At 41.7% G+C, this 12,096-nt stretch overlaps 1 protein-coding gene across 1 annotated transcript in view; it reads right to left on the bottom strand.

The window, feature by feature from the left end:
- The window catches only part of MRPL1 (mitochondrial ribosomal protein L1), a 71,466-nt gene extending 60,254 nt beyond the window's left edge, over positions 1-11,212 (bottom strand). The window contains exons 1-2 of the mRNA XM_027544842.1: positions 10,471-11,212; positions 2,168-2,279 (exon numbers count right to left, since the gene is read on the bottom strand). Of these exons, the coding sequence (XP_027400643.1) occupies positions 2,168-2,279; positions 10,471-10,501 (143 nt within the window). The 5' untranslated portion in view covers positions 10,502-11,212. The remainder of the gene's footprint in view (positions 1-2,167; positions 2,280-10,470) is intronic.
- Between the last annotated feature and the right edge of the window lie 884 nt (positions 11,213-12,096).

Below are 12,096 nucleotides of genomic sequence, written 5' to 3'. Positions count from 1 at the left end.
AATCTGTAACTCTGTATGGTGATGGATGTTAACTAGACTTCTTGTGGTGAGTATTTCCCAGTATAGACAAACATTAAATCATTATGTCAAAAAGGAACGCATTTGAGTCAGTTTTGATGAGGTGGATGAACCTAGAACTTATTATACAGAGTGAAGTGAGTCAGAAAGAGAAAGATAAATATTGTATTCTATTGCATATATACAGAATCTAGAAAAATAATACTGAAGAATTTATTTACAGAACAGTAGTGGAGAAACATAGAGAACAGATTTACTGACATGGAGAGAGGGGAAGAGAGGGTGCTGCTGCTGCTGCTGCTAAGTCACTTCAGTCGTGTCCAACTCTGTGCGACCCCATAGACAGCAGCCCACCAGGCTCCACCATCCCTGGGATTCTCCAGGCAAGAACACTGGAGTGGGTTGCCATTTCCTTCTCCAATGCATGAAAGTGAAAAGTCAAAGTGAAGTCGCTCAGTCATATTCGACTCTTAGCAACCCCATGGACTGCAGCCTACCAGGCTCCTCCGTCCACAGGATTTTCCAGGCAAGAGTACTGGAGTGGGGTGCCATTATTACCTTCTCCGAAGAGAGGGTGAGATGTATGGAAAGAGTAACGTGGAAACCTACATTACCACATGTAAAATAGACAGCCAACAGGAATGTGCTGTATGGCTCAGGAAACTCAAACAGGGGCTCTGTATCAACCTAGAGGGGTGGGAAGAGGAGGGAGATGGGAGGGAGGTTCAAAAGGGAGGAGATATATGTATACCAATGGCTGATTCATGTTGAGGTTTTACAGAAAACAACAAAATTCTGTAAAGCAATTATCCTTCAATAAAAAAATTAAAAAAAAATCATTATGTCACATACCTGAAACTAACATAATTTTATATGTTGATTTTAATCTCAATTAAAAGAAAAATACTGAAAGCTCCATCTGAAACAATCTCCAGTTAGAAACAAGGAAGTAAGATGCACACAGAGAGTATAGTTAGATATGAAACTGTTTTCCTCTACTCACAACAATTCTGACACTAAATGTGTGGATATGTCCCTCACAACCTCCAGTTACCCAATACGAGCCAGACAGCTGGCAATTCAACACGGTTCTGACACCATCTATCTGGATGAAGCACCAGATGCACTAAGCTGGAGGAGTTTGGCAACCCACAAGCTCTCCAAACCCCACAGCTCTGGGATTTTTATGGAGGCTTCATCATGGAGGCATGATCAATTATGAATTCAATCTCTAGCCCCCTCTCTCCTCCCTGGAGGATGGAAGGCAGGGCTGGAAGTTCCAAGCTTCTAATCTTAGCTTGGTCTTTATAGTGACCAGTCCCCCTTCAGGAGGCCACCAAGAGATGCCTGACTAGACAAAGAGACATGCCTATGACCCAGGAAATATTAAGGGTTTTAGGAACTCTGTATCAGGAACTGGGCCAAAGGCCAGGTATTTTTGAAAACTGCTCTCCGAAGGTGATGGCACCCCACTCCAGTACTCTTGCCTGGAAAATCCATGGACGGAGAAGCCTGGTGGGCTGCAGTCCATGCGGTCGCTAAAAGTCGGACACGACTGAGCGACTTCACTTTCACTTTTCAGTTTCATGCATTGGAGAAGGAAATGGCAACCCACTCCAGTGTTCTTGCCTGGAATATCCCAGGGACGGTGGAGCCTGGTGGGCTGCCGTCTATGGGGTCGCACAGAGTCGGACACGACTGAAGCGACTTAGCAGCAGCACCCCTATGGCTCAGGAGATCACAAGGATTTTAGGACCTGTGAGACAGGATTTGGTGGCAGAGACCAATTTAAACACTTCTTATGTCACAAAATCCTAGCTCTGACACTTACTAGCTCTGTGACCCTGGGCAAGTTACAATAATCTACTGGTGCCTTGCTCTCCGCCTCTAAAAAAGAGCATAATAACAATGGTTTCCTCAAAAAGTTGCTGTAGAGATTAAGTTAGTTACTGAATGTCAGTGTTCAATACATATGAAGTATTATTATAATTAGTCATATCTCTCCTTCAGAACTATCAGGCAAAGAAGCAGAGATGTTAAACTTTTACAACTATATGTCCTTGTACATCTTTAAAGAACCAAGCACAATGTTTTCTAATCAAAGACTGAAATGGTAGCAGACGAAATAACCAAGATATAAAATACTTACTTTGCAGCGGCTGCAAAATGTCTGTTGGGAACTGGAACGTATATGCAACAAGGATAAAGAGACGTCTGAGAAGTCACCGTGGCAAGACTACACCTTTGATGACGTATCAAGACTTAAAAGAAAAAACATATAAAATATTAATATTCATCATTATATTCATAGTTTTTACATTCTCCATGTTTTCTAAAACAAAAATATTCCAGATTTTGTGACTGTTAACCACAATCTTTAAAAAGTGTAAAAATGGAAACTGCTCTTCTTGAAATGAAAGCCAAGTAAACAAATCTAATTGAAGATCTGCGTCCTCATTTATTTTTAACTGAATCTAGTTTGGACTCAACAGAATACGTTAGCTCTATCTTTATGGATTATGTATATGTATCCTGAACTTTTCTTAAATTTTATTTATTTAATTTCACACAGATAATGCATTCAAGTTGCCCAATTACTTCTGAAGGATAAGAACAAATTGAAGGGAACTGCCTTACCAGAAGTTAAGACTTGGTATGAAGCTATGGTAATTAGGGCACTTTGGTATTGGTACAAGTATAGAAAAACAGACTAACGAAACAATAAACAGCCCAGCAACAGACCTACGCACATATGGATATGGAAATATGATAGACATGTTATCGCAAATCACTGGGCAAAGAATGCAATAAGTGGCGCTAAGACAAGTGATTATCAATAGGGAAGAGTGTATTTACATCCCTATCTCATACCATACACACACAATCAAATCTAGATGGACTAAGGACTTATATGTGAGTGGCAAAATTTAAAAGACTTCCAGAATATAGGAAAGTAATCTTTACAACCTTTGAGGAGGGAACAATTTCACAAACAAAACCCAAAAGCACTAAAAAGTGACTCTGTTAGTGTTAAGGACACTTGTTTATCTGGATCCTATTATACAGAGTGAAGTAAGTCAGAAAGAAAAACACCAATACAGTACACTGATGCATATATATGGAATTTAGAAAGATGGTAATGATGATCCTATATATGAAACAGCAAAAGAGACACAGATGTAAATAACAGCTTTTAGGCTCTGTGTGAGAAGATGAGGGTGGGATGATTTGAGAGGAATAGCACTGAAACATGTATATTATCATATGTGAAATAGATCGCCAGTCCAGGTTCGATGCATGAGACAGGGTGCTCAGGGCTGGTGCACTGGGATGACCCTGAGGGATGGGATGGGGAGGGAGGTGGGAGGGGGGGTTCAGGATGGGGAACACATGTATACCCAAGGCTGATTCATGTCAACGTATGGCAAAAACCACCACAATATTGCAAAGTAATTAGCCTTCAATTAAAATAAATAAATTTTTAAAAAAGAACACTTGTTTATCAAAAGATACTTGAAAATGAAAAGACAAGCCAAAAACTGGGAGACTAGTAACACACACACTGGCCTAAGAATTAACACCCAGAATATGTAAGATCAACCCAACTGAAAAATAAACAAAAGAGATGAATCGATTTCTAACTGAAAAGGAAATACAAACGATGAATTATTATATGGAAAAATGTACAGTCTCATTAGCAAGCAGGTAAATATTAATTTCAACCACAGTAAGATATCATTTTACAGCCCTGCTTAAGGAGTAGTCAGATGGCCCGTCACAGGTCTGTGTGCGTGCTCAGTCATATCCAACTCTTTGCAGCCCCATGGACCATAGCTCCCCAGGCTCCTCTGTCCATGGGATTCTCCAGGCAAGAATACTAGAGTGGGTTGCCATTTCTTCCCTCCAGGGGATCTTCTCGACCCAGGGATCAAACACATGTCTCCTGCATCTCCTACACTGGCAGGTGGATTTTTGACCACTGAGCCACCTGGGAAGCCCACTCACTGTCCTACACCTTGCTTTTTCATGTAAAGGTATTAGATAGAGCCCATTTTCACAAGCAGATATAGACATACACGCCTATTTATAAGAGATGTATATATATCTACACACATATATATAATCTCATGTATACCTTTCATAACGGTACATTCATATGAAAATATTACAGCAATAATTTCACATCACTTCATAAAGACTATGTTTTTAGAGCTGCAAAGTATGACACTGTGGGGTTGTATCATGATTTAATCAGTGACCAGCCATTAGGTCATTTACAATATTTTGCTATTATCAACAATCCTGCAGGGAATGACCTTGTACAAATACCATTTTGCACACAAGTAAGTATTTCACAGGATAAATTTCAAGATGGAAATGTGCTGGGTCAAAAGATATGAGCATTTGCAATTCTGATAAACACCGCTCTCTGCAATAACAGTGCCATGCACATAGTCACCAACAATGAAAAGGCTACCTATTTCCGTACACTCATGCCAACACAGTCTGTCACCAAATGTTTTGGTCTTTTGTCAATCTAGCAGAAGAAAGATGGTATATGGAGTTGTATTAATCTGCATTTCCTTAAGAGTTAGGTTGAGTATGCTTTCATGTTTGATCATCTATATCTTCTGCTGAATTCACTTAAACTCCATTTTTTAAATTGGCGCTCCACAACTAAGTTTTCATGTAAAATGACTATTAAAATCCAGAATCTTAAAATCCATTCAACAAACTGAGAGCATGTAAACTAGAGACCTGTCTACACATCAAATGAATTCATTTCATGAGTTACGCCTCCAAGTGCAGAGCGCTGTGCTTGCAGAGGAGCGCCCACGTCCTCACTGTGGTCTATCAGCCCCTATGTGAGCTTGTCCCTGCCTATTACTCCAAACCCCTCTCTAACCTCCTCACTCTGATCCTTCTTTCAGATCCCTGAATCCCTCCAGTCCCTCAGGTTAACTCCTGCCTTAGGGTCTTTACATTTAATGTGATATTTGACTGGGATGGACCAGCTCCAGATCTTGCCCTGGCCTTCCCCTCATTATTAGCTCAAATGGCATCACATGCCTAACAACTCAATTTCATCTCTAATATCCCACAACAAAGCAACAAGTACAGGAAAACCACCTAAACTGTGAATTCTATGAGTGTATGGAAATGACATCTGAGACAGTCTAGGAGACCTGTTTATTACTGGGAATTCTTTGTGGCACAAAGGGCTTTAATGGGTAGGGGAAAAAAAGAGAAATAGACTAATGAGATCCAGTTCCTGCCCTTCAGAATCTCAAATTGAGTGGGCTATGCTGGTACGCAACTGTCTAGGAGGAGATCCCCCACATTTTTAAAGCCAGCTATCTTGAAAAATCACATATGGTAAGTGAAGGAAGAGCAATTATCCACTTACGATTTGGCAAACACTTCAAAAAAATAATTCTAACTGTGTTAAGCAAAAACCCGACAACCTTGGCAGGATCCTCAAAATAATAATAATTCTCTTGCATCAATTGCAACCTGCTATAAAATAATCAACACTACTTTCAAGAATCCCCAGTCATGACAACCAGAAATTAAAATTTTCAACAGGTATCAAACTGCCTCAGACTAAGGAAAAAACCAAACTACAAAAACACTACTTAAATAGCATTGTTGATTTCCCTGATGGTTCTCCTGCCAATGCAGGAAACATGGGTTTGATCCCTGGGTCAGGAAGATCCCCTGCAGAAGGAAATGGCGATCCACTCTAGTATTCTTGCCTGGGAAATCCCATAGACAGAGGGGCCTGGCGGGCCCCAGTACATGCGGTTGGAAAAGAGCTGGACACAACTTAGTGACTGAACAACAGAGAAACAGCACTATTAGAACATATCTGTATTTTCAATTCCTCTGTAATCAGTTTATCTATCTGTAGTGTTTTATTATATTCCTTTAATATATTTCTTTTCCTCTCAGCAGAAAACCTCACTTGCTACTTCAGAGAAAGCAGATGCTCTCCGAATTTCCTGCACTACTTACGAACCTAACTAAATCTGCATTCATTCTCAAAAGTCATCCCCACCCCTACCCCACAGCAATAAGATGGAAATTAATCCATCACCTTTGCTAGCTGATTTTCTTACACAGGATACTGAAAGGTTAGAGATCCCCAGGACTTCTCAACCTAACTCTATAATCCTTGTTTTCCCCAGGAGATCTCATTCATCTAGTCCTTGCCTTCCCACCATAAGCACCAGTGCAGGCCACCATCATCTACTACATGAAACACTGCAACAGACTCCAAACTATTCTGTCTTTGGCCCTCTTCATTTCTTTCCCTCCTCCTACTAAGAGGGATGACTTAAAAATGAAATCACATATCCTTACAACACTTGGATGCTTCTTCAAATAAAGTAAATACTTAACAAGGTCCTCCGTGAGCTACCTCTAACCTATCTAGGCAGCTTCATCTAACACCACTCTCTTAGGCTTTCTGCACTTCAAATACACTGCCTCCTTTGAGTTACTTGAACACACCGAGTTTTCTACAACCTTCAGACTTTCAAACATAATCTTCCCTCCTTCTGTGACATTCTCGTCTACTACTTTGCAATCCCCACTTCCCAAAGCTAATTCATAACTACCGAGTGATCTTTCAGGGACTCTACTTAAGCTTATTCCTTCAGAAAAGTCTTCCCTAAAGGCTCAGAATCGACTAAGGTTTCTCACATGCACTCTTACAACTTGTACTTTTCCTTCACAGCACTTAGGACATCTGTAATTATGGAAAGAACAATCCAGTTAATGTCTGCTTCTCAATAGATAAGCACCATGGCCAAAGAATGTATATAACTTGTTCACTATTGTGTTTCTAACACAAAACCCAGTGTTTTTTCAAATGAAAACACAATAAATATCTCTTTAACGAAAGAAGGAAATGTGAACTAATGAGAGCAAAACCTGGATTCAAATTACTTTAAGCATTATTCATTCAGTTCAGTTCAGTCGCTCAGTCGTGTCCAACTCTTTGTGACACCTTGAACTGCAGCACATCAGGACTCCCTGTCCATCACCAACTACCGGCATTTACCCAAGCTCGTGTCCATTGAGTGGGTGATGCCATCTAACCATCTCATCCTCTGTCGTCCCCTTCTCCTCCTGCCTTCAATCTTTCCCAACATCAGGGTCTTTTCAAATGAGTCAGCTCTTCGCATGAGGTAGCCAAAGTACTAGAATTTCAGCTTCAACATCAGTCCTTCCAATGAACACCCAGGACTGATTTCCTTTACGATGGACTGGTTAAATCTCCTTGCAGTCCAAGGGACTTTCAAGAGTCTTCTCCAACACCACAGTTCAAAAGCATCAATTCTTTGGCACTCAGCTTTCTTTATAATCCAACTCTCACATCCATACATGACCACAGGAAAAACCATAGCCTTGACTAGACGGACCTTTGTTGACAAAGTAATGTCTCTGCTTTTGAATATGCTATCTAGGTTGGTCATAACTTTCCTTCCAAGGTGTAAGCATCTTTTAATTTCATGGCTGTAATCACCATCTGCAGTGATTTGGGAGCCCAAAAAAATAAAGTCCGACACTGTTTACCCATCTATTTGCCAGGAAGTGATGGGACCAGATGCCATGATCTTAGTTTTCTGAATGTTGACTTTTAAGCCAACTTTTTCACTCTCCTCTTTCACTTTCATCAAGAGACTCTTTAGTTCTTCTTCACTTTCTGCCATAAGGGTGGTGTCATCTGCATATGTGAGGTTATTGATATTTCTCCCGGCAATCTTGATTCCAGCTTGTGCTTCCTGCAACTCACCGTTTCTCATGATGTACTCTGTATATAAGTTAAATAAGCAGGGTGACAATATACAGCCTTGACATACTCCTTTTCCTATTTGGAACCAGTCTGTTGTTCCATGTCCAGTTCTAACTGTTGCTTCCTGACCTGCATATAGGTTTCTCAAGAGGCAGGTCAGGTGGTCTGGTATTCCCATCTCTTTCAGAATTTTCCACAGTTTATTGTGATCCACACAGTCAAAGGCTTTGGCATAGTCAATAAAGCAGAAATAGATGTTTTTCTGGAACTCTCTTGCTTTTTCAACAATCCAGCAAATGTTGGCAATTTGATCTCTAGTCCCTCTGCCTTTTCTAAAACTAGCTTGAATTTACAACGTATGAAAGAGGAGTGGCATTTTGTTGAAGATCCATGTATTCATTCATCATTTATTGGACAATAATTATGCCAATGAAACAATGTGCTAGCACTGCTTTAAGTATTTCATAAACAAAACGAACAAAATCCTTTTGCTCATGGAGCTTACATCATAATAAGGAGAAGCAATACTAATAAACATAATATGGTAGTGGTAATGGGAAACCCTGAGGCTTCCCTAGTGGCTCAGACAGTAAAGAATCTGCCTGCAATACAGGAGACCTGAGTTCAATTGCTGGGTCAGGAAGATCTCCTCAAGAAGGGAATGATTACCCACTCCAGTATTTTTGCCTGGAGAATCCCATGGACAGAGGAGCCTGGCAGGCTACAGTCCATGGGGTCACAAAGAGTGGAGACAAATGAGCAAGTCTTTCACTTTTGCACTTCAGTGGAAAACCCTCTGGGTAAAAGGAATTGAGAATCAAGGGGAAAGTTAGTTGTAATTTTAAATAAGAAGGTTAAGGTAGGCCCTTTTAAAAAGGTGACATTTGAGCAAAGGCTTGAAACAATTGAGAAAGTCAGTAATGCAAATACCTAGAAAAAGTGTTCCAGGCCCATTCCACTTGAGAGAAAAAGTCCTCCCAACAAAGGAATGTTTTTGGTGTGTTTATGGAACAAAGAAGCTGCTGTGAGTACAATGAGTAAAGAAGAGAAAAAAGAGCTCAGGGTGGTAAACTGGGTGAGTGGAGGGAGGAGAAGGCAGGCACCAAATGACATGGAAGACCCTAGGTCAGTGCTGTCAAACAGAGATATAATGTAAGCCACAGGAATAATTTTCTAATAGCCACAATTTTTAAAAGGGTAAAAAAAAAAGTTAATTAATAATAAAAATTAACATTTTATTACAACCAATAGCCAAAATATTATTTCAACATGTTTTTAATATAAAAAAATTAGAGATATTTTACCTCTTTCGGTACCACATCCTCAAAATCTAACATGTTTAACACACTCATTCGGATTAGCCACATTTAAAGTGCTCAATCACAGATAACAAAATGGACAGCACAGCTATTGGTTATTCTAAAGACTTAAAACTTAGAAAAATGGGGAGGTTTTGAGAATTCTGATCATAGGAGCAACGTGATTTGATTTATGTTCTTAAAGAACCAATCTGACTACTTGTTGAGGGTAGATTGTAGAGAAATCTAAGTCAGGGGTGATAATGGCCTGGAAGGTCGTTTCAGTGAAGTAGTGAGAAGCCGCCAGATTCTGGATTTATTTTGAGAGTACAACCAAAAGGATCTGCCAACTACTTAATGTGAAGTGTGAGGAAAAAGGGGGGGAGTCAGGAATATTCTGAGGTTTTGTGTCTGGGCAACTTAAAGGATGAAGTTACCATCAAATGAGACGGTAAGACTCCAGGTCATGACAATGAGTTTGATTCTAGTTAGATGCTGATTAGATATACAATTGGAGATCTAGAATAGAGAGTAGTTTAGAAATCTACAGTTCAAGTACTTATTGTAGATAATTTTGAGAACCATTAAGATACAGACAACAGTCAAACCACACAACTTGGACGAGATCACCAAAGGAGTGAATTCAGATACAAAGACATGAGGTTGAAGGATGGAGAATCCTGGCTGCTGAGGCATTCCAAGGTAAGAGATTGGAAATAGGAAGACGAACCAGCAAAGTAATGTGACAAACGACAGGTGAGATAAAAAGGAAATTAAGAGAGTAAGGCATCCTGAGAGCCATGAGAAGAATACGTGGCAAGGAGAGAATGATAACCTTTGATTCTAACTCCTTTCCTCCCCCGTCCTCGCAGCCCACATCTCCAGCATCGGAGACAAAACTGTGTCTCTGACTCCTTCCCTACGGCGGCTGGAAGGATGTCCATGTACATCCCCCTCCCACTTCAGTCCTAGGGTGGACAGCTCCAGAAAGGAGTGAAAACCTCTATGAGGTAGCTTTTGAGTATCAACGACCCTCTGGAGAACTTAGAGCCAAGAAAAAGTAGAGGTTCATCAAGCCCCCCGCTTCCCTGGGTTGGGAAGATCCCCTGGAGAAGGAAATGGCAACCCACTCCAGTATTCGTGCCTGGAGAATCCCACGGACGGAGGAGCCTGGTGGGCTACGGTCCACGGGGTCGCAAAGAGTCGGACACGACTGAGCGAGCGACTTAACAGACTTATCAAGCCCCCAGTGCAGACCCGCACGTTGGAGTGTCCGGCTTGCACTGCGCAGCCGGAGAAGACCCCGCGCCAGAACTATTTTTTCCCGCAAGCCCAGCTGACCCTCTGTTTTACCTCTACCGAAGCATCTTACGGTCGCCGCCATGTTAACCACTCCGGAATGTGTTGACGAAATTGGTCCCACGCTTCAACGTGAAAGAAATTTACAAAGGGTTCCCATCCGGAAATGGCGGAGGGGGAAGGGATTCGAAAGCGCAAGAGGAAAGGGGCGGGAACCAAAGTAGACTTTCGAGCCGGCAAGAAGGGGGGCAGGGGAGGGCGGACAGCAGGGTGCCCCGTGGCGGTGTTCCCGTCAGTCCTTCGTGCTGCGTAGGGGCCTGTGTTCGTGGTTCCGGTTCGACGGTTCAACCTCCTTCAGGGAAAATCTGCCCTTCCTGGAAAGTGCGGTCCTGTTGGCGATGCTCCAACTATTTTATTCCTTTTTATTTATTTGATTCTACAAGCGTACTTAGAACGATCATTTTAATAAATTGTGAGAGTACCCAGGAGAATACGAAAAGCAGAAAATCTGGAGAATCTCACCAACTCTCAGCACCACATTTCCAGCCTTGTAAAGACTTTTTAAAAATTAGCCAGGCTGTGTCCCACTCACTGACAAACTCTTTTTCACTCATCGCAGGATCAGCGTGGTTTTAAGGTAATCTGAACATTAAGCAACTTTCCATGTTCCCCCTGCTGACAAACCATGCTGTTAGGCTCAATCGACTAACAGGACGACAAATTTATATAACACTTCTAGCTTTAAAATGGCAGACCCAAGCCCTACGCACAGGTTATTCTGACTGGGGGCGGGTGCGGGGACGGGGGCGGGGGGTGGGGTGGGAAATCAGCATCCTTTCCATTACGTCACAGCTGATGGTGTGGCTTATCTAAAACAAATCTGATCACGAATTGTAACACTTTCCAGTTTAAATAAAACCCTCTCACGACTACCTCGAGCTCGCTTCTGGCCTCCGCCTACCTCTCTGGCTTTAAAGCCCTGCCAACAGCCCACCCGCCGACCCCGACTCCGACCCCCACCCCCGTACACATACCTGGTTTCTCACTTCCATGCCTTTGTTCATTCTGTCCCCTCTGGAACGTCCTGTACATATCACCTAGGTAACTTTTTGGTTGTTTTGTTTTGTTTCGTTTTTAATTAAGATTTCAGCTCAGGCTCTATTCATTGATGAAGCATACTTCTTCCCTTCCCAGGCTGAGTTATGGCCACCTCTTCTTGGTTTTGTACAAGGCTTATACCTGACCTAGAGCCAGACATCCTGGAATGTGAAGTCAAGTGGGCCTTAGAAAGCATCACTACGAACAAACCTAGTGGAGGTGATGGAATTCCAGTTAAGCTATTCTAAATCCTGAAAGATGATGCTGTGAAAGTGCTGCACTCAATATGCCAGCAAATTTGGAAAACTCAGCAGTGGCCACAGGACTGGAAAAGGTCAGTTTTCATTCCGATCCCAAAGAAAGGCAATGCCAAAGAAGGCTCAAACTACCGCACAATTGCACTCATCTCACACGCTAGTAAAGTAATGCTCAAAATTGTCCAAGCCAGGCTTCAGCAATACGTGAACCGTGAACTTCCTGATGTTCAAGCTGGTTTTAGAAAAGGCAGAGGAACCAGAGATCAAATTGCCAACATCCGCTGGATCATGGAAAAAGCAAGAGAGTTCCAGAAAAACATCTATT

The sequence above is a fragment of the Bos indicus x Bos taurus genome, chromosome 6 (genome assembly GCF_003369695.1).
Source record: "Bos indicus x Bos taurus breed Angus x Brahman F1 hybrid chromosome 6, Bos_hybrid_MaternalHap_v2.0, whole genome shotgun sequence".
In the NCBI taxonomy this organism is placed as follows: domain Eukaryota; kingdom Metazoa; phylum Chordata; class Mammalia; order Artiodactyla; family Bovidae; genus Bos; species Bos indicus x Bos taurus.
The sequence above is the reverse complement of the archived record's forward strand: the minus strand, read 5'-3'. Positions and strand labels throughout refer to the sequence as shown.